The sequence below is a fragment of the Lissotriton vulgaris genome, chromosome 6, assembly GCF_964263255.1.
Source record: "Lissotriton vulgaris chromosome 6, aLisVul1.2, whole genome shotgun sequence".
Classification (NCBI taxonomy): Eukaryota; Metazoa; Chordata; class Amphibia; order Caudata; family Salamandridae; genus Lissotriton; species Lissotriton vulgaris.
In genome coordinates, this window is record NC_141694.1 from 1,205,478,898 (window position 1) to 1,205,503,030 (window position 24,133).

General features: G+C 42.9%; 1 protein-coding gene across 1 annotated transcript in view; it reads right to left on the reverse strand.

Annotated features, from left to right (window-relative positions):
• PACRG (parkin coregulated) overlaps nucleotides 1–23,626 on the reverse strand; it is a 1,181,602-nt gene extending 1,157,976 nt beyond the window's left edge. Inside the window, exon 1 of the mRNA XM_086927307.1 lies at nucleotides 23,288–23,626. Coding sequence (XP_086783433.1) covers nucleotides 23,288–23,428 — 141 coding nt within the window. The 5' untranslated portion in view covers nucleotides 23,429–23,626. The remainder of the gene's footprint in view (nucleotides 1–23,287) is intronic.
• Between the last annotated feature and the right edge of the window lie 507 nt (nucleotides 23,627–24,133).

Sequence of the window (24,133 nt, forward strand, 5' to 3'; positions counted from 1 at the left end):
GGCAGCTTTCAAAATTTGTGGGGGACAACAGTCATTGGGGGAGCCTGAGCTGACCGCGTGTAATAGGGAGATGAATTCAGAATGGAAAATGGGGGGGAATTCATACAAACAGCAAGGGTTCATGGGAGGTAAGGAGCAAGCAATGGATGAGGAAGGGGAAGGAATGTTATTTTTGATGGTGGTAATCTTATCAATAAAGAACGAATTAAGGGAATCAGAGGGACTGTGAGGGTTGGGGTTGCGCAGTAACACGGTCTGGCAGGGAGAGTTCTTCCACGATTGAAAAGATATCCTTAGTTTTGGATGCTGAACTAAGAATTTTCTGGGAAAAATAGAAGGATTTGGCCGATAGGATAGATTTTTTGTACAGTTTTAATAGGTCAATGTAGGCAGTTTTTAGTAGGGGATCATAGTTACGCCTCCACCGGCGCTCAGCTTGTCTGAGAGCTAATTTGTCCAGTTTGAGTTGGTCTGTAAACCAGCGCTGAGCATCATGCGGGCGTTTGGTTTTAATGGTTCTCATCGGGGCGACCACATCGCTCGCCTGTGTCAACCATTGATCAAGGATGGCTGTTTGAGTGTTTATCAAGGTCATGTCACTGGGGGTAGTAGTAAGCAAAATAGAGTGAAAATGAGAGATATCGGCTCGCTTCCAATTACGTGCCGTGAAGTTAGTAGTGGATGGGGGACGGGTGGGCAAATTAAGTTTCAGTGAGAAGGAGATAAAAAAGTGATCCGACCAGGTACAAGGATAGACTAGGGAAGGGGAGATGTCAAGATTGGCCGTCCATACTTGGTCGAGAATGTGACCTTTAGTGTGGGTAGCTACTGAAATGTGCTATTTACAGTTCAGGCCATGTAGCAGATCTGTGAATTCTGCAGACAAACTGCTCTCCCGGGGGTCAGATGGCCAGTAGTTAAAGTCGCCTATAATGAGGATTTTAGCAGGATTAATAACTAACTGGGAAATGAGGTCGCCGAATTGTAGAGAGTTTGGGGGAGGTGAATTTCAGCGTGAGGATATCGGTGTTTGGAATGGAGGTAGTTGCCAGGTTTGTGAAGTGGAATTGGGAGCGGATGATAGCAGCAACCCCCCCACCCATTCTGCCCGTCACCCTATCGGACTGTAGGATGTAGTAGCCCGAGGGGATGGCAGCGAGGATGTCGGGGGTGGAGTCATCTGTTAACCAGGTCTCGGAAAGGAGAAGAATATCAATATTACTTTTGTCTAGCAGTTGGAAGACTTCAAAGACTGCTTTGGACGTTTGGAAGTCAGCAGAGGGATGGGTGGGGGGGATTCTGCAGAGTGGTTATCGGATCCATTGTTCTTTCACAGTGGGGCTGAGAGGATGCTGTAAAATCAAATGGGTGGTGGTGGGACGCACTGTTCAGTATTCCATGGACAGAACAGATTTAAAAGTGGGTTCATGGCTGTGGGAGTGTTGTCCACTGAGTGTTATCTAACAGCGACAGATTAAGCGCACCTGGGGACTGGTGCCAGCTGGCCGGCCCATCTCGGCCTCGGACCCCTCCCGGGTAGAGGCCTTGCTGGCCTGCCCTGGGTGTATGATCCATGGGGGGAGCACCGTTCTTCAGCTCCTATTAAGCAAGTGCTTCACTGGCTTCCATTACAACTTGATCTATATTTCCAGACTCCCTCTTAATTCTAAAACTCTATCTTGTTGTAAAAATGTGTTCTTTCTGTAAAGTATAATAATGCCTCTTACGAGTAACAGTAACTCCTTTCAGAATGAGTACACTCATGTAGAGGGACGACGAGGCACGGATTTTGAAATTACGAAATGTGTTTCTTTATATCGGATAAGTGCCAAGTGTTTGTGTACGTGGTTGAGAAAACAAGCTGGAGGAAGGCACTGAACTCTGGCTGCTGTTTCAGAATGAGTAACAGGAATGAACAGCTCATTCGGAAGAAAACAATCTTTGGATACCCTTCAATTTTACTAACATTTTTTTTAAAACAAATGTTCATGAAATGCTCGATTTCACTGTTGCACAAATAAAACACACACTCCACAATAGACAAGCACCGTAGGCAAACACAGTAGTGACGCACACAACACAGTAACGGATACATGCACACAAAAGAAAATGCACAGACATAGATGAGTACATACTGCACAGATGTACATGCACCAAAGATTCATGCCCAAGCACGCACACGCAAACACTTGAGAAAACCACAAGCACGGACACACAGCACACACATTCCATCTGTAGACACACACATACAACATGCACACATACAATTAAAATACCAACAAAGAGTAGCAGTGGGTCATTAACTAGCTAACTCAAATTATGGATCTGAAAAAATGTGTGCGATAATAGTGGCTTCAACATATAACCACTAATCCTTAAGACCGTACTTAAGGATTAGTGGTTATATGTTGAAGCCACTATTATCGCATGTATTTTATTGACTTGGGAGTATTAAGGTGTATAATAAAGTCTCTTATCCTTTCTACTACCCAATTTTATTTGTTCATATCACATTTCACTTTTTCTCACCCTTCACTTGCACTGCTCTACAGTTGTCTATTCACACCCTAGTATATGATAACACCTACTTGGTTCCACTGTTCAGACAAAAGTGTGAGCTCTTGCTGTCTACAGTGGTCATCTAAAAATCGAACTTCCCGGTGTGAAGGAACCCAGATGATGAACAGGGCGGTAAGGATCGACAACTGATGGGTATCTTTCTACACAGGAAAGATACTTACCCTTAGATAGCGTCCCTACACATAGTTGAGTTTGGATTCACTATTCTTTGCTGGGTGTCACTTTTTTCAGATGCATAATTTGAGTTAGTTAGTTAATGACCCACGGCTACTCTTTGTTGGTATATTGATTGTTTAGGGGCTGTAGCGGTGAGAGGTCTTTAAACATCCCCTTTGAATTTGATTTGGAGTGTAAAACCTGCCGAGTTGAATGGGACATGCCGCGTTGTGCACTCAAGTTTTGTGCTCGGTGACGGAGCGCGCGGTGTTTGGGCAAGAATTGACGTGGTGGGGGGGTGTTGGCCAAAAGATCGTCAAGGTTGTGAGCTAACCGTGGCGCAAAAAATCGCGTTCTAGTTACCACGAGCGGTGCAACGTAGGCAGGACGTGGCTGTCACGCATCAGTCGGCATTCGAGTTCCGATTGGCTGATGCGGATTGTATCCTGTAAGGAGGTAGTTGTACCGTGAGGATTATGAATAACAGGTTAAATAATAAAACGGAATAAGGTTACTGGGTTTACCGTTTTAGCCTAGCAAAATTGCGTTGGCATCAGGAGGGTTAGTGGCAAGAGACCAGTTTGGTCGGTCCAATTTGACCTGTAAAAAGGTAGGATAGGAGTTAGAACCTACGGGGTGGAGCGGAAGCAGCGATTAAGGGCGGTGGTAGAGAAGAATATTACCATTAGAGCCTAGCGTTTCTAGCGTAGGCTTGACGGGGAACTTCAATGAAGGTGAGCCTGTGAAGAAATTAAATTAGGAATTAGATCGATACAAACTGAGCAAAACACACAGAATTGATGGACGGAATGCAGAACAAATCAAAACATTACTGTTTTTGTTGCATAGAGCCTTGTGTTACCTGCAGGTCAAAAGTTAAGATCCTTGTAATATAGCTTAGTGAGTTATGACCTTGCAGCAAGGACCTGCCTGCAAACAAGAAGGCATATGTTTAGAACCTCGCTGCGATTTCCTCAATCATTTCTTATTTCAAAGATGCTAAAAAAGGCTACTTTGGATAGTAATAAACACTTATCAGTAAGTGCCATATATATAGTTATTAGTGAGATAACTAATGGACAGATACATTAGACATTCTAACAATGTGTGTAGATTTTTCGCATACAACCTTGGCAAATTCAAAAAGCTAACCCTGCCCCATGTCCCACCTTAGCACCTCCCTTAACTCCGCCCACTGCTCCTTTTGGTGAGTACCTGCACTTATTTTTTTTCCATTTAAAACTATATATATATATATATATATATATATATATATATATATATATATATATATATATATATATATATATATATATTTTACCTACTGGCGGTCGCCAGTAGGTAGTTATAGATAGGATTAAAACAAAGGGGGAAATGACCATAAGGGGGCAGAGTAGACCCCTCCTGACCCCCTAGGTTTGATGTGGGGGCTATAAAAGGGCCCCGCGGGGCAAAATAAAAATTCTTTTTTTTTTTGATTTACGCGGGGGGAGCGCCCGGTACGCGCACCGGGAAGCGTTCCATGGTAAAAAAGAATTATAGAGTTTTTAAAAAATGTAGCCTTTTTTAAAAAATTGGAGGTAGTTCTAAAAAGATCTTTTTTTTCTTCTTTTTGTTGTTTTATATTTTTTAATGTTTTTTGAACATTTTGTACTTTTTTTGGCTTTTATGAACTATTTTATATATTTTTTGTTATTTTTATGGGGAGAAACAAAAAACAGGGATTTGAAAATGGCTCAACTGGAGCAAAAAAAAATCTGGAAAAAATTAGGGTTTTTTGGGGCAATTGTGGTTGTCACCAGCAAGGAGGATGAGCTTTATGCTCTGTTCACCATAGGAGATGGTCTTACCACAAAAAATACATGTAATTCTGAATTCCCCAAACCGTGGTTGTATGCAAGGGATCGTCTCCCTTGTCTCTGGTCCCGATGGAGTGGGTTGCTTTCTTTTGGAGGTGGTGGTTGAAGATTGGGGAGGGTTACTGGCCAGTTCTCTCACCTCTGCGGCAGCATAGTTGTTCGGATGCTTGCGTTGCATGTGTCTAATCATGGTATTATTACCAAATGAATATTTTTTGTTAGGGTTCCCCCTTGAAAGTTCCATGCCACAGATTAGGCAAGTCACCTTGGGCGCATTGACTTTCTTCTTGCCCTCTGGGATAGAAAAAAAACTCCCATACAATGTGCTGCCTTGGCTTGTATTGGGTATTGTCTTCTGGCAGCCAACTTCTCCCCTCCTCCTCCTCCTCCTCCTCCTCTTCTTGACCACCAATGTAATGTTGTGGTGGTCCTCTTGGTGGTGGTGGTGGAGCAGATGCTCCTGCTGCTGCTGCTGCTGCTGCTGCTGCTGCTGCTGCTGCTGCTACTGTAGCCATTTTAAAATACAAAATATTTCTGATAGATTTCCAAACAGGTCTTCCTCAGTCAAAGGACAAAGTCAGAATAAGGAAAAAAGGTGGGGTCTTTCATCATTTGGAAAAAAAACTGTCCTGAACCAATGAAAAGAGTTGTTTTCAGGTCACATGACCCGGGCTTTCATCATTTAGAAACCAAAACTGTTCTGAACCAATAAAAAGTGTTATTTTTAGGTCACCGGGCCCGGGGGCGCGCCACGGGGCGTGCCACGTGGCGCGTCGCGTAAGCGCGTCAGATGATTACGTTGCGCGATCGTATTCGCTCGAGTATTTCCGGGTGCGCTTACGCCGTGCGTATCACGTGGACACGGCTACGCGATACGTCATGATGTTATCGTTCGCGGCAATAGCGCTAACGGGATGCTCACCGGTGCGCGACCCGGGGCGCTCCGAAAAAATGCGCTTTCCAGTGCGCACACCGGGGTTCGCACCGGGAGCGCACCAGGGCAAAAAAAAAAAAAGTATTATATAAATATACAATATAGGATTCATTATAAAAAATATTACATTTCATAGTTTTGAGGCCCTATATATAGTTAGGAATTAGCATTTAAAAAACCTATGAAATTCACTGAAAAAACCATAAGTTTCACACCAGTTATAGTTAGGAATTAGCATTCACAAAACCTATGAAATTCACTGAAAAAAACATAGGTTTCACACCAGTTATAGTTAGGAATTAGCATTTAAAAAACCTATTAAATTCACTGAAAAAACCATAGGTTTCACACCAGTTATAGTTAGCAGGAAGTTTTACTCGCATAAAACCATTGAAATTCCCACGTTATAGTTAGTTGGACTCACTATAACTTGCGCGTGCAATGCACTGCTGATGACGTCACTTATTACATCACTCATGACATGGTCAGTGACATCACTCATGACATCACTGATGACACCATCCTTGTGACAGAGTGACAGACCTCCTTTCAATGTAAAGTAACCCATGAAACACATATTGAAAAATAGAAATTAAAATGTTCTAAAAAATGGAGATACCCATACCAGTTACAACAACCAATTCAATAATTCCACCATCTATATACACATACACTCATTCATCAACAGTTCTATATAGTCACTCATACATATACTCACTCATCATATGTAGGGATTCACCTATACATCCTGTTACACACCGACAGTCATCCAAAAGTTACTCTCACACATACTCACACATGCAAGTAAACTATTGAACATCCATTTATTTGCATATACAGCTATACACACACTACCACTTTACTTCTAAGGAAACTTACACATACTTACTCTCTTAAACAATCACTTATAGAAACACATAATTATTTAAACTGGAACTCTTTCAATATCTCACTCTCACATATACTCACTTATATACATCAATACTCACATATACTAGATTAAAACATATGTAGTTACTGATAAAGACACTAGTGAGACAGTCATTCACTCACTAACACACACATATACACACTCATCCACCCATACAGTCCTGGGTAGTAGTATTCTGCCTAATTCAGATACTCTGTCCATCACCACCCCCTTTTCTGAATCATTTAGTCCACCACAAGCGTGGAAGGGTATGCTCAGATGTGAGTCCCTTGCTCACTGCACCATCAGGATTCAAGCAAGCCGGGCCGAAGACGGCTGTAATGCCAGAAACCGGTCCCCGGAAGCTTGTTTCCTTTCCAGTAAAAGAATTGGCTTGGTAGTTTGGTCTGCCCTGTGCCCATGATGCACTGGGCCAGGGACAGAATAATTTGCATATTGCCTGGCTCTGAGCTGGGATGGTGCAGTGAGCTAAAAAACGGTGATGGATTAAGCCCTGATCTGCTGACTGGGTAGTAGTATTCTGCTTAATTCAGATACTCTGTCCATCACCACCCCCTTTTCTAAATCGTTTTGTCCACCACAAGCGTGGAAGGGTATGCTCAGATGTGAGTCCCTTGCTCACTGCACCATCAGGATTCAAGCAAGCCGGGCCGAAGACGGCTGTAATGCCAGAAACCGGTCCCCAGAGCTTGTTTCCTTTCCAGTAAAAGAATTGGCTTGGTAGTTTGGTCTGCCCTGTCCCCATGATGCACTGGGCCAGGGACAGACTAATTTGCATGTAGCCAGGTTCTGAGCTGGGATGGTGCAGTGAGCTAAAAAACGGTGATGGATTAAGCCCTGATGTGCTGACTGGGTAGTAGTATTCTGCTTAATTCAGATACTCTGTTCATCACCACCCCCTTTTCCTAATCTCCACTACGGCCCCACCGCCGCGGGATGCCTGGCTTTCACCTTGGGGATGCCCAGTAGGGGTTATCTCACAGGGAAAAGCCAGGACGGGTTCCCAAAGCAAGCGCCTTGAGACCTTCGGTGAAAAGGCGCTATATTAGAACCTTTGACATGACATGACATTTAGTCCTCTTTCTATGTCCGTGCCCATCCCGTTTTTTTGTTCTAAAACTCTGTTCACCCTACGTCAACAGAATGACTTTTAGCAGTGAGAATAACACAACTGAACAAGCGCCCTCTGATTCCACCGATGCACGGTACGCTGCTCTTACACGAGCCACTTTAAATGAAAATGCGCACTGTCCAGATCGCCATGTCTTCTCCGTTGTAATTCATGCGCTCCTTCTACTTCGACTGAATTTCACGGCTCAACGTCCACTTGCAAAATATTGAAATATGCTCGCGCGCCAAGTGGCGCGTGCATTTTCTGAACATAATCGGGACCATCCATTCAGACAACAACTGAGACATGGTTCATCTCCTGTTAGCTGCACATCAATCGTGGCTTCCATGTACTCGGAGGCAAAGTACATTTACTATCCTTACACAGACAGCTTAATGAAGCTGAGAAAATGGCCTTCGGATGGACAGAACTAATTCCTTTCCGTCTCGCCTATGGTGGCAGAAAGCCCGAAACCAGCACTTAAACAAAAGGGAGAGAACTCCAGCCCCTCGTACTCGCTGGTGCAGGTGAAAAACTCGATTCTGCTTCTCTCCAAGTAATATATTTGAATGGTTCGCGCCACAACGAACATGATGCGCATAAATGTGCAACGATGTACGGCATAAATCAGCCCTTAATTATTTTTGTGCGAAAAGAAAACACGCCGAGTCGCATAAACAATAAGGATAAGATTATATTATGTAAACCAATGTATTGCACTCCCTTGTTGACAAAGTTTAAAAGCATCAAATGGTAAGAAAAAAAACTATTTTTGTTTGATCTTTTGTGCTTCCCCTGTAAACTTGGAATGTGTTTTCATTTTATACAAAAAAAATAACACTAATGAATTCTACGTTGTAAGCACTTTTTAGAAATGTTGGAATTATGATGGCAGAACTTTACGGATTGTCATATTTACGGGGGCAGTTTGCTATGTTATTTAATTTGTTTTTCCACAGCTGAATATTTGTGAACATTTTAAATCTACTAATAAAAGAAAGGAAAGCAGGGGAAATATCAGTTTCAGTTCACTGCATTGTATTGGTTCAGGAAAATCCGTCTTTTTTCATACAATAAAGTCAACAATATGGTTTAAATCAGCACCTTTTAGATGGATGCACAGTACAGTCACGGCATGCACTGGAGTTACCACACACCAGTTTTGGTGCTGTTATCAAGCTTTTCAAAATTTCACACCAAGAGCCCATGGAGTATTTGCATATCCATAAACAGATTAGGGTGAAATCTCTCAATTAAGACGACGGCCCACTCCAGATGTACTGAACATTTTAACAGTTGCAAACATTCCAATGCTGTGCGCGCGACCGTTAATTTGCTTTTTGAATGTACTAATTACATTTTAGGAGTTTCTTTAGGACTCAAATCAAAGGTTCTTTTGTGACCACGGTCCAGCCTATGTTTTAATTTTCAGTCTCTTATGAGATATCATCACATGATAATGATACCGTATTTCCAGTTTGTTGTCGAACAGGGATCAAACACCAATAAATCAAATTAGCGATAATGTTCTCTTAAAACTATATGAAATGGTACTGTGGTGGGTTTTTTTTATTTAATTTTTTTTATCTGACGCATATGGCTTTTTGGAATGCACCAGTACTAATCACATTTTAAGAGTTTCTTCAGGGATAAAACAACAAAGGTTCTTTAGTAAAAAATTCCATGGTCCTTCCTATGTTTTAATTTTCACAGTCACTTGTGAGCTTACATCATATGATAATGGCAGTTTATGCCAAGCGCGTTGTCAATCAGGAAATTTCTTTGTATTTGATCCTTGATCGACAACACGCTGAGCATATGGTGTCATTATCATGTGAAAAATCTGATAACTGTGAAAATTAAAACATAGGATGGACAATGAACTTTATTACAAAATAATCCATCCTGTGTTTTAATTTACACAGTCACTTATGAGATTTTGTCACAAGACAATGTCACCATATCCAGCATGTTGCAGATCAGGGATCAAACACAAAGCTAATCTCTGATCGACAGCACGCTGGACCAATGCTGTCAATATCATGTGACAACATCTTATAAGTGACTGTGAACATTAACACATAGGATGGACCATGGATTTTATTACACATTCGCAACTCCATCTGGCAGACCGAGCTACTGGGTTCCGAATGTGGGACCTGCACAGACAATGGCCCCTGCAGACATTGATGCTATTCTCTCAGCTATCCAAGTGTCCAGAGAGGCAGTTGAGACTAAGGTAGGAGAAGTTCGGCTGACAGAGCGATCCAAAGGCAGGGCCTCTGCAATCGGGCTACCAAGGGGATTGAGGCTGGCGCTAGGCTTTCCGCGGTCGAACATGATATCATCACCTTTGAAGCTAACATGGCAAAGATGCTCTCCTTAACAGCTAACCTTGAGCAGCAATCGGAGGAGGCTGAAAACAGACCAAGGCAGAATAACTTGTGCTTTATGCTGTTCCCTGAGGAGGAATAGGCTCAGTCCCCTGTGACATTTCTCAAAACCTGGTTAAATCCTGGATACCTGAAGAGGCACTGTCGCCATGGTTTGTGCTGGAGCAAGCACAATGCTCGTTTACCCCACGGCATCCCCTGGGGACCCCCTCAACCAATAATCACCCACTGCTCAATTACTGGGACAGTGATGCTATTCTGTGTGAGGCCCACAATGCTGGACCCCTGGAGTTCCAGTCCAATCACATAATAGATCTTCCCAGACTACTCAGGCTCAACCCAACTCTAAAGAAAGTCATTCAACTGGGTCAAGTTAAAACTCAAAGCATTAAATATGCGATACATGTTGCTCTATCCTACGCAAAACAAAGTGCTTTTTCAAGACCATGCACATTACTTTGAGTCTCCTTAGGCAACATTAGTAGTCAACGAACACTGAGACCTCCAATCCCCGAGTGTGTGGCTCCAGCAGAGTCCCACCAGACAACTGGAGAACCACGGCCCTAAGCCTGGGACCGGTATGTCCCAAACTGTGCTTCCACAGGAATTGCTCCCAAAACATGAGACGATCTGTGGGGCCAATTGGAATCCGACACCCATGGCAAGTCTGTTCTCTAGAGGTGGCCAGCCCCCGCGCTTCTCCCCTCCCCCGAACAGGGACTGGCCTCTGCATCCACACTAGAACCCAAAGGACAACGCTTTGGCGGGGGTGGTTCTGGCCTGAGGCGTCTGGGAAATGTAGAACATTTACCGGTCCTACACATCCAAATCCTTGTCACTGGTGGAGGTCCATTCCACACTCTCACCAACGGTTTGCCTGTTTTGTTGTTTCTAATTGAAAGTAAATGCTAGGGTGACAGATTCTTCTGAGTGGGAAGTATGGGGAGGGGGGAGTTGGGGGAGATGGGATATTGTTCTTGATTTACTGTTCATTAGCACCTTCTACACCCAACGACCAAGAATGTGACATCACCAGGAGACAAGGGCCACATCCTGCTTACCTAGCTCTGAAGGGTCCCAAACACCCCTGTATGGCCCCATCCACACGAGCACACGTCATACTCACTTTTGTGTGCATGAGAATTCATATCATGTCTTGGAACGTGAGTGGCCTTCTAGATTGCATTAAGGAAATGGCGGTCCTACGATATGCCAGATGCTACCAACCTCTAATCCTGATGTTCCAAGAAACCCACCAGTTGGGATCGCACTGTCCCTTTCTCAGATGCTATGGCTATGACCCTGTGTTCCATGAGAGATTCACACAGAGTTCCTGGGGTTGTGGGACATTGGGAGGATAGGTGGGGGCTATCCTCCGTATTAAAAACCTACCTCTCAACCTGACTGCAATAACTGCAGACCCATTAGGCAGATACACAGGCGTAGAGAGTATATGTCCTGACAGTATGGATAGTCCACTGCAATGTTACACTTTTTTTAAATTCAAAAGAGGTTAATAAATAGTTTATAATTAAACAGTTAATATGTACTATTCTTATATTTTTAAACATTAATTTATATGTTGAACAGTTTTAAATAATGTAATTTAACATTATTTCCTAGGGGGTTTTATTTTAAGTTTCTACTTGGATTATTATTCTATTTGTTCCTATGAGATGGGTGTTCCAGTACCAATCTTTGGTCATATTTATTGCTGGGCTTACTACAAAGTTATAAGTAACTACGAAAGTGCAGTTTGTGAATACCAAAAAGTGGCAAACTTACTAAAAAGTGTAAACTTACTCAAAAGTGCTGCTTGTGAATCAGGCCCTATTACACACTGACATACAAAAATGCAAAACAAGTAGTTGAATCCGGGGCCGACTGGCTACCAGGGCGTTTTGGCATGCTGCCGAGCTGGGGGCTGATGTCACTGCGGTGGGGGATAATTTTGTTGATGGAGACCTGCATGTGCTTCAAAATAAACAAAGCAAAACAAATTTTGTTCAGCATACGCAGGTCTCCATCAACGAAATCAGCCCCCAGCTCGGCAGCATGCCAAAACGCTTGGTAGCCAGTCCGGCCCTGGTTGAATCCATTCTCTAAAACAGTGTTAAACATGAATAATGGGAATATATTGGCCATCTCTTAATAATGGAGGACAGAGACTATGTAAGTGAAGCATCTAGGAGTACTTTTCTGCATTCATATTTTGGGGATATATATGTAGGGTGGTGCGCCAACATTTCCATTATTTGTGGATTCTGATCACCAATTTAAAAGCCACGTTCTCAACCAAATAGGCACTTTAAGGCCAGGCTAGGACCAAAAGCAGTCCTGCAAAATAGAGAAATACTAGTCCCACCCTGATCAAACCAGTGTCGCCTACTCATAAGACGTAATAGCTATTTGGTAATCTTACCCACTTGAAAAAATGGCAATATTCCTATGCAGGGAAAAATAATTGTTCCAAATAGTCTACAGGAACATAATTTCCTTCACAGCTCCTGTGCTGGGCTACTTAAAATATCTCATAACATTTTCTGAGCCCAAATAAAAAATGTCACCGGAATTTATGCTGTAACATGACCTGGTGCTGCCATCATGTACCAGGTTACGTCCAAAGCACGAGGGCTACATCCAAAACACAAGTGTACCTCAACTATTGCAAGGTGCAAACAAATACATGTTAGGGTTCTGCTGAAATATTCCAGAATTAAGATATTAAAATGATGGTCAGTGTTTCACCCTTCTAAGTTTGCCTGAGAAAACTGACAGAGTTGGTGTGAATGCTCCCCCAGGTCACTGGTGATCATTGATGCTCAAATAGGCCCAGGGCACTCAGTGACAGTGGTTTAGCTCACTTTGTGTAAGAAGAGACTACCTGGAGGCGGTTGATTACCCAGAATATCGGAACTGTTGCTTAGGAGTATAGCTAATTTGTGCATTATGTGTGTACCAAACAGGATACTTATTACCTACCTCAGCACTGGAAGGACTTAAATGCCGGCTATTGGCAATCCATTACAATAGGCAGAAAGGATCTACCAGGGGACACAGCATATCCTGCCCAGCCTATTCAGAAATTCTGTATCGCTACAATTTGGATCGAACAGTAATGTCCTATGAAATGTAGCCGATCATAATCCTCTGATATACAGCCAAGTATGGAGAACAAAAATTATCCTGAATACATTTTTCAAATTCTCTAAAAAAATTACTGCATATACCCTTACTGTGCTACCACAGTAAGGTTTAAATAAATGCAAGGCGCAAGGCATTCTTTGTGGCTATCATGTACGCATGGAAGGGATGGAGCCCCAAGTAAAAATTCACATAAAGAGATGGACACCAAGGGCCCTATAATGAGTCTGGCGGTTCAAGGGCCGCCAGCCAGACTCGTAATGGCGCGGCGGTGGTAGACCCAGCCACACTGGAGGCCCGACCACCCAATTACACCTCGGGCAGTCAGACCGTCCTGGGACCGCAAGCTCCACCAGGGAACCCCAGTTCCCTGGTGTAGGAGTGGCGGTCAGAGGCTGCAATATGCTTGGCGGGACCGCCACGGTCCCAACAAGTATATTACGAGATTCCTCTCTGCTAGGCTTTTCATAGAAGTTCCCCCGCCATGAAAAGCTTGGTGGAGAGGAAACTAAGGGCCCCTTGCCTCAAACATATGTGAATGGAAACATGTGCCCCCCCTGTGTGCATGCACATAGGTTCCTGTACGACATGGACTTTCAAGTCCATGTCATGCAGGGACCTTGTGAGGTGTCACTATTGCAGTGCTGTTTTAAAAAGACACTGCTGCCTTTGAAAGGGCACGGCAGGGGAAATCGCCACCCGCCCGCCAGCCAGACCACTGAAAAGTAGTAATCTGGCAGGTAGGGGGCGGCAACCTTCAGTGGAGTGGTGGCACAGTGGTTTGCACCGCCGCTCTGCCGAAAGATCTTAATAGGGCACTAAGTGTTTAGCTGATTATCATTGCATCCTAGATCGTCATGAATTTTGTGGGCACTATCTCTTATATAATCTGAATGACACCCATAAGACGCATCGCTCCGTAAGGGATGGTGCAGTCCTCAAGAACAGAGGAGGCAATGTCTCCCTGGTGATAAGATTCAAAACAGCAGTTCAAAAAAACAGTAAAGAAATAGGAATGACTCAAAAAGAGAGTTTGAGATCAATAAATTAGAAAAACCATGAAGGTTTATTAAAATATTGAAGTGCAATACAAAAAGGAAAAAATATAATCAGTTTTGAATAATCAGTTGTACTGCATAGGAATCAATTGTCATAAAGGCTCTTTAGCAATTAAGATTGATGCAGCAATGAGCTAAATCTGAACAATAGGATAAGTCAAAAATGTGCAGCAAATCGACAAGGAATCTGACAGCAATCACTGGTAGGGACCCAAAATGATCTGGCTCACCTCTAAATTCAAAGTTTTTACAGCAAATTTCACCATAGAAAGTAATAATAAATGCAGTGATGGCATGGTGTGAGCAAATGTATCAGCATTACAACAAATCACAGTTCAACATTTAAAATCGTCATATAATTTCACCCACAGAAAAGCAGAAAGACTCAAAGACCTTGTGTTGTCCCAAAAACACAAAGAGGGCAAGAATAAGGGAGCCAACGCATCTTTCACAAATGCAGCAACTAAAAACGTCTACTCACTGGGATCACTGAATCAAACCTCTAAGTGGCTCTGGGTGGTTACGGTCTAACTCAAAGCACACTCCAGTGCTGCTTTTGAAGGCAGTGAGTGAAAGTTGGGAGGATCTTGAGGCTGCCGCAATAAATTAAAGCTGACTCCAGAAGCAATAATCCAGTTAACCTGATGAACTGCACGGGTGCGTCACTCACAAAAACCATGTTGCACCATCCTGAGTCCAAAAAAGAGCGTGCATAGTCACACTGTATCTCATGTTTTTATTGCGTAATGCTATAAATACTCAATAAAGATGGATTAAAAAAAGAAACCAAGAATGTAGACCAGTCATTGAGAGTGTCTAATAAAGTTACAATCTTCCTATTGAGTTTGTCAGTAAATCTCCCAGAAAGGAATATACTTTAGTGTCTCTGCTGAACATGCTTCCGGGTTTCATGACCTTTCCTTTAACCGCGGGTACAATTTATAGCAATAGAAACTCACAGGAATTACAGTATTTACCATTGAGGCAAGGGCAGAGCAGAGCTGAGTGGGTGGGAGAAAGACATTAAGCACCTTTCGACACAACCTAATTCCCTCCAGGCAGGCAACATTAGCCCTCTGCCCAGAACGTCTTCAGACTAGTTTAGAATGAAGGCAATAATTAACCATTAATTGCATCCAGTAACTGCTGTTAATTTCTCTCTTTGCAATTATGGGCCCTGAACCATCAACAAGGGGGCCTACATAAACAGTCAATATTCCCCTGTCACTAATGGTAATGTAGATAGGAGCAGTGCTCCCACCCCACCAAAAATAAGGAGCTCAACAGGAGCATTAACCACAACTCATGAGGAGCTCCTGGAAAAAGGCTTCTCTGGCGGACAGTGCTCATCTGCTTTTATTTCTTTTTTTTTAACCAAAACTCATGTTTCGGTGCCTTTCCCTCATCCTCTTGCCTCACCACAGAGAAAGCCCAAAAGGACACACAAAAGTAAGGGGAAAACGGCCATGTTTGTGTCTTCTCTCTGATTGCCATGTGTAGAAAGGGGTCATGATCTCCCTCAACAAGATAATGGGTCTTCTTGCTATTAAAAAAAAAAAATCAAAACTCACACTCCTGGGTGTGGCTTCTCCATGTGAGTTTTGGGGGGGGAGGGAGTAGAAAGAAAGGCAGCGGATGACCAGGTGCCCAGAGAGAGAGAGAAGAAGAGGAGCTCAGCTCTTGGTGCACTTTCTGTGTGGAAGTAAATAGTGCAGCTGAGGGATATGCTGGGAAAGAGGTTTAGGGAGACAGTACAGCCTGAGCACGGCGGAGGGATGGAATGGATGCTGGCAGCCAGGGGAGCAGTAGCTATAGCCAGCAAAGAGAGCATGCTGATTGGTCAGCTCCCAACTGGAGTTCTAGTATTAGTTATCGTATTCAGTATCATCTTTAGTGTGTAATTACTCAAAATCATTATAAAGATATTTAAAAATGTAATCCTCCAGTAAAAATATAACATATGACAGAAATACCAATACATTGGCCAGATGCATTAAAAATTGCACTTATCACATTTGAAACATTAGCAACACAGAACTTTAAAACCCAAAAGAAATCAGCCTTATCGCTTATGAGTTAGTAAACATGCAGGGGCACTCTATGCACATACATAAATGTAAGTGTAGGATGCCCTGGTGCACAGACTGTGCACTGACAAGGCCCAATGTAACCAAGCTATTCGATGAAGCGTGCCGGGATAATGCTCCTACACATGGTAGTTCCAGAAAATCAGGCCATGCCTTATCGTACCCGGTTTAAAGTGCCACGTGCTGGTCATGATAGGCATGCAAAGTGGTATGGTTTAGCTTGCCCTGGGAAAACTTTCTGCATGCTTAAATATCAGGAAAGCAAGCTATTTGCTTAAAGTGCCACATGCTAGGTCAAAAGTGCATAGAAGACGTACATAACAAAGTGTGACATGCCCTGTGGGTAATATGTCACATGGTGGAAGCAAGCTATTTGCTTAAGAGGCCACATGGTAGGTCAAAAAGTGCATATAAGGCATAAGTAACAATAAAGTGTGACATGCCCTGTAGTTAAAATATTACAAAGTGAAACCTAGTGCATCAAGTCGTGGCTGTCATTAGCTTTCACACTAAGTTGGTGAAAGGATTTCCCATGTCCAACCCCTCAGTTGGATGAGTGGCGTGCAGGAGTCTTCCAGCTTCAGCAAAGAAGTTGCACATCTGTGCTAGTTCCATTGGGACAGCAGTAGTACACATGTATGTCAACGTCTCTTTGAAAGTCCGTATCCCATTTTGCTGAAAGATTGTTCTTAAGTACATTCGCCTCTAGTGTGGCATTGCAGGACAACAGCACAAAATATGCTCAGCCAATTCAGATTGGTGTTGGCACAGACAACATTGTTTATGCCCAGTGGGAGTGTTTCTCCAGTGGAGCCTATATTCCCATATGGGCAAAGTTAGAAGTCTGGTCTGCAGTATGTTCTGTAGGGCTTGTTTTCCCAAAGCCGCTTTCAAATATAGTTGGCATGAGATATCCTCATGCGATTTGGTGAGAACGTCTGTGCCAGGTGTGTTTCTAATTTGTTTCTAATTTGTTCTACATTTACCAGCCTCTTTAGTCTATCCATTGGTATCGATGGATCTGTTGTGCACTTTAGGGACAAGTTAGTATTAGTCATACTACGCTATGTTCCCGTATTGGTATTGTGTAATAATTCAAAATGTTATCAATTGTTGAAATAAGAATCAAGTATTCAAACACTGCCTGAATTAAAGATATGTATAGAGAATATAGTAAACTGATCTTATCCCTTCTAAAACATGCTCTCTCTACAGCCAATTCTCTTGGCTCAACAACCTGTAGTTTAAAACCTAAACAGTGCATCTGCTCCAAAATGTCAAGTCTACCCTATAATGCACTATTGCATAGTACTAACACTTGTTCATGGCCCACACAACTCTGGCCAGCTTCTCCTTGACTCTGAAGCACAGCTTCTCTAGGATTAAGGTATCAGATCTAGCTCCAGTTTTCAAAGAACAAATCATAACTCCAAGCGACTACCCCAGTCGTGCAGGAATGTTGGTACCTCACACATAAAGCACTGCTATCCTACAGCCCACGCCCCTTGACATGGTCTTCATCCATAGTGATAAGTAATGTAATCAGTACTCGCTGTCCAGAAAGCATCAAGTGTGGATAAATTATATGTAGGTGGTCCCTACACTTCCTAGATCACCGCAAGGAATCCTGTCGGCTTTCCCTTCCCACAATTTTTAGCTTGTTGTTACTCTTAATTTGACCTAGACTCAGACCCCCAACCTGAACAAACCTAAACTGTTGATATTCTGTTGAGCGATCATGCCTAGTGATTTGTCAGCATCTATGAAGAATAAAGCATTAAAAACACAAGTAAAAGCTGTGTGGCTTAAGAATGTATCCATAGACAGGTTTAATGCCAAACACCACAATGAAACTGCATGCAGATAATATTAGATAAGTGATCAAAAGAAAGGCAGTGTAGGGTTATACACCCTCTCTAAATCATAGCACTATTTTAACCCAGAGACTTGTACTTTGATCTAAAATCAGAAAAGTGTGTTTTTTTCCAAATAGAACATATTTTTCGGACAATAGTTTGAGAGGCTATCCATGTCTGAATAGCCCTAATTGCTAGGGCATCCTTAGGTAACTGTGCATGTCTGCTTTGACTTAATGAGGGAGAAGAGAGGAGTGCTGAGATGAGCTTTAATAGAAGGGCTATGCACAATTCACTAAAACATTGGGTTAAAAACTACAGAAAGATTAGAAGTCACTGTCTTAGAAACTGGTCAGACCGCTTTTGATCTGACATGAGAGGAGCAACTGACTCCAACAAAGACGGTCACACTATGGAGATCCAGTCGATATTTTTCAGCAGGGACTTACTCGTGAATTTTGAGAAGTAAGACATTCTTACTCATAGTTAATGGAAACAACCTTGCACATATCTGTACTTTTACGACTGTATCCCTGTTGGTTGCATTATGAGGGAAAGCTTACACTGTATACAGTAGGCCTAGGTTGGTTATGGGGCCAAGCCGTTGACAAAGACAGTAGGTGTGATTTGTTCTACGTGCAAAGTTATGTTGAATGCCATGTGTCTGATCTGCTTATTATGAAACGTTAAGACAAAGGCGGAGGCCTCCCTTATTTATTGAGAAAAGCATTTGTTAAAGCTCATAGGCCCTTCACAGTAGATTGCTGGTACAAGTACACTGTGTTACAGGCTGTGAATGGGTATTTTGTTATATGAAATCTTACAGACTACCTGAGTAGTCAAGGGTTTTGGTATTGATCACCTCCTCTGACAAACCCTTGGGATAGAGGTCATTCACTGTAATAATCCTGGTTAGGCTATTTAGAGAGGGTTTGTATACTGTTTTGCCAACTGTACTTTTGTAAGTATTTGTAATTAAATAACTGAATGCATGATGGTTGTCAGTGTTTGTGCAATTCACCTCTCTTGGTTCTGGTGTCAAACAAACAGTAAAGGCTATGGCCTTCCTTGTTTCCTTAGGAAACATGTCATATTCCACAGGTTTGAACTGTTCATCATGAACATTTATGACAAAGCCAGTAGCCACACTTAAGTATTGTGAAAACAATGGGTTAATGGTTTATTTTGTACATATCTGTAATTTAATTACATTATACCTGATGGTTGCAGTATGGGAAAGTTAATGCTCTCTACAGTAGGCTCAAAAATGGATATGGTGACAAGACAGTATGAAAAGCTATATGCCCAATTGGTTCATTGTGAAAAGTTATTTTAGATTCCGTAGATCTGATCAGTTTAATAGGAAATGTTATGACAAATACAGTAGGTCGGATTTATGTGCAATGAAACAAATATATTCAAGACAATAGGCCTTTAAGGGTGGATTGTTACTGCACCGTGTTAAAGCTTGCAGACATGTATTTTGATACACAGAGTCGCACAAATTACTTTTATAGGCCTGGACTGCGGTGTTAGTTACCCCCTTTGACAAACCCCAGTGGTAGGCGATTTGCACTGTAATAATTCCCGATAGAACCCTTACGGAAAACCTGATAGGGTTAGTTGCCTTTCCCTGGTCTTTACAACAATGAGGCAGACAATAGAGATTGAGACTCCTGAGATCTGTCAGTAAAGGACCTCTTGAAGGTGGCGGTACATTAATAGTACCTAAGTGACTGTGGACAGGAGTGCAGCTGCTGGTACCACATTGACTGATGCCACCATATTAGAGTATGATATTTTTCACTTTTTTAAATTATTTATTTACACGGAAATAGCAAAGTGACTACAAGTGGGTCCTGAAGAATGCCATGAACCAGTAGGTCACACAGGCAGAAACATGTTGACCGTAACTCAGTAGGGAATATCCATACCCCTATTTTTCACTAAGCTTTTCAGCTCTAACCATTGGGGACACATATTAAAGTTATTTTTGTCTCCCATAAGCTAGTTTTGAGTCACTTTTTGAATTTTATTTTGCACTCAGCCCCTCACTCCGTCTTCCATTAGATGACTGAAAACACCTCACGCTCCTCTCCTGAGGGAGAGTTGTAGCCCACACGGTCTACCTTGTGGTCACAGTGTGTAAGAGGGAACCAAATGATGAAGCTTGTCACCTTTGGGTGAGTGAGAGATCTCGTCTTAAACTTACACAGCAGTATTTTTGCTTATATTTTCAAACCATACAGTTACCTTTTTGTAAGTATAGTGTATAGTGGAGTGGTGCCATCGATGATAACTACTCCAAACAACCCCCTTAGTGTGATAAAAAATAAGGCTTAGTTGCCTGCAATGATCTTGTAATAAAACAAACCATGACAAATACATACATACATAAATACCAATATTCACATAGAAGGGCTTCCTGTCAGCCCTTTTCTGCCATTGGTCTCTGGGTGTCATTTACACTCTGCCTCAATCCCTGACAGCAAACAGCATTGGGCAATCGGTCCGCCACTTCAGCCATTGGGTCTCTTGCCCTGTGATAGCTTTTGCCTGATCACATCTGCATACCGACCTAAAAAACAGTATGCTTCTTTGCCACTTCTTCAGTTTTTAATTTTTTTAATTTTATGAGCCCCCTTTCATTTCTTTCCTTCTCGAATTTTATTTGTCATTTTTAGGGCTCAATGTACTTCTCCAAAAGGTGCTAACGGGTCATTTGCTTGCCACTCATTTCATGTGTAGTGTGTTGCTTCCTTCATGGCAACTGTTTCTAAACGAGGAGACTATCATGGAATGGTATTGTACATGCTATATCATTGTTTTGCCAATCCAAGATGGCCATCACATTGTTTCTAAACATGCCAGTCATGCTGCAACTTTAGGACAATGATACACCGCATACAGTACTCTTGTGCAGCGCCCTCACACTGGTGTGTTAAATTGTATTTTTGATTCCAACCATGTGCCCATCCTATTTAGGTGGCAGATGTTTTCTTTTGTCTACTTTATTCTTTTAATTTATCTTACATAACATCTTCAGTTTTTGTGTGTTTTTGTGGTTGTGAGAGTGCAAGGATGAGTGGATACACAAGTCCAAGAATAAGTGATAGAGTTTGTGGTTAATGACTTACTGAGAACCAAACCCAGCAATAACTAAAGATGGACTTCATTCATGAGCCAGGCCTATTGGCATTGCAAATGCTTGTTCTGTTTGATAGTACATTGTTCTGTACGAGGCCATCTACACGGCTATTCTCAACATGTTTAAAGCCTATTGTTTTCCCCATGCAAAAGCGACCTATAGTGTTTGAAAACATTTAACATTACCGGTAGGGGTGAGCGGAATTTGCATAATCGGTTACGCAAATCTGCGCGAAATGGTAGAAAATCTCCGCAAACACGCAGAAATTCTGCGAACACGCGGAATTGCTTGTTCGCGATGCTTTTTTACTGTTCGCAATCGCTGTTTGCGTGCTCGAGAGGAAATATCTGCGAATGCGAACAAGCAAAAAATGTCCCGAAGTCGCGGAACGCAAAATTACGCAAATTCCGCGAGCGGAACGAATTCACCGCCCAGGTCTAATTACCGGACGAACATAGACAACATATGCTGAAGTAAGGAGATTGGGGACAGATTTATCAGACACAAAAAATATGGTCACTCGTTTGTATCAACTTAAACCTGATGGGCCCGATTAACGAAGGTAGTAAAGTTACGAGTGCAGAGCCTTCATACTCGTGGCGGAGTGTCCGCACTCGTTGCGGAGTCTCTATACTCTGGCGGTCTCTGCACCTGTGCCGTAATCTCCACAGTTGTGGCGGAATCTCCGCACAGCGCACTTCAGAGAGTGCGCTGTGCGGAGATTCCACCATGAGAGTGGAGACTTCGCACTCCTATCTTTACTACAAATAACCTTCGTAAATCGGGCTCGATATTTGTGAAGGATGTGGTGAACAAGAAAACTCTTGATGAACTGAGTGAAAGAGGTAATGAGTAGTCAGTCGTGAGAGGAGCGTTGTGTCCATGCTACCCATCAACTCAAAAGTTCATGGCTCCAAAACAACGATGAGTGGCAGCTCGCCAGTTATGTCAACTAAGATGGACATTTTCAGTATGTTTCTATGTAGTTCATATTGTCTTTATTGTGCTTAGTCATGAAGGGCATTTATTCCAAAAGAAGCTGCAGTAGCATAGTACGCGTTTCTTTTAATTTATGATGAGTATGAAGTAGAATGCTGGTAATTTGGATGTTGATGAAACGCGAGCAAGTTTTTTATAATGTAAATTTAAACGTAACCAGGTTTGGCTTCTGCATTTAAGTTAAGCCACCCAGGGGATGCCATGTGATCCCCATATTCAGAGTAACTCCTTTCACCTACCCGCTGTGTTTAATGCAAATTCCTCCCATTCAAGTGTCACTGTGTCAGCAGAAGTTGTTCGGGCAGGTGAACGCTTTGATTGTGCTCCATGGAAACCACAAGTAAATGTAAGCATGTGCGCACACAATTATAGGCCGTGTAGCTGGAATGAGAAAGCCTTATTTAAACGTAGAAGTGCTGTGAGAAGGATCCTTAAATAAGAGCTAATGCCTTTGAACTGTCTCGCGAATTATCTGCCTTCTACACAGGGCAAAGAAACAAACATGAAACCTGTCTGCGTTTTTGTATACGTAACTGTATGTAGACCATACAGCTTCAGTATCTACTCTCTGTATATTACCTGTGAGCTGGTCAGAATTAGAGCTTTGTCTCTTTAACTACCTGGAGAGTCGATTATATGCTTTCCAGATGACTCCTTGTCACTGGCACACATTTCCCATCCTGGGCACATTCCTGCGAATAGAAACTTGCTAACGATTTTTACTGGGACCCAAATTCAAGGGAATGTGATTCAATTTGAGCCTGTAAAGGTAAATCTCAAGTTGAACACGAATATTCGTTTTATTCTAGGCTGGAGTCGCCATTTCTAAACCAGGAAACAGGCGTCCATGGTTACAATAACTGAATTGGGAAGTAGAGATAAAATGGAGGTGGAGATGTGAGCTTCCCTTCTCGAAATGCACAACACTAAACCCTTTATGCAGAGGGGGCTGAAACACACTTTTATCCCACCACTGCTATTGCTGATGGTTACAACAATGGATGGGCTGGGGGATGCTGCTTGTCACTCACCACCGAATTCTTCATGAGGGCTCTGACAGTGAAGGCCTGGGGGTGCTTGCTACTGCTGCCCGCAGCCTCCCTCCTGAAGGCGGCCTTCTCGGGGGCTCCTTTCACCTGCGGTTGCTTCTGCTGTTGTTGCTCTGCAACCATCTCTGTCTGACCACCGGCCTCGATCCTGAGGGCTGGCAGGGTGCTGGGTTTCGGGCTCCCGGGCGGCGGGTGGCAGGGTCGGATGGACTCGGGGACCGGGGCTCGGTGCGAGGCTCCCGGCGTAGATCGCTCTGCCTTGGGCAGCGGTAACCGTCTGCTGCTCTTACCTGCGATAGCAACGCACGCCGCGCACTGACCGTTGCTAGGCGACCCGTCAACATTCTTTTGGAGCCTCCCAGTTTCCGCATTGCCCCACGGACTGCGCTTCCCATCAGACACTGGGCCTCCGCGCGCGCCTGTGCCCGCGCGCTCTGCTGGCCTCTTGCTCTTCCAACGTACTTCTGTGCTTTGGTTGCTCGTTTCGGGGCGCAAGTTATGCCGAGTCCCTTGTCCCTATTTCCCATGCTAGTGTAGTGTCGCCCTGTCCTAATGCATAACACCATAAGCACGGAAGGGCAGCACTACAATTTTCAAACATTCATTGCCATGTCTTAATGAAATCACGAGAACATTAATAAACATTACCAAATGCAATATGTGGCTATTTCTGCTATAAATTTAGAAACTATATATCTCAAACACAGTCCCTGTGGAAAGAATGATTAGGTGATTTAAGAGATTCAGTCATTTGAAGTTTATAAGTTAGTTGAGGAATTCAAATAAGCCAGTTCCAGGTGTATTGTGAAACTGCACATTAAAACAGTG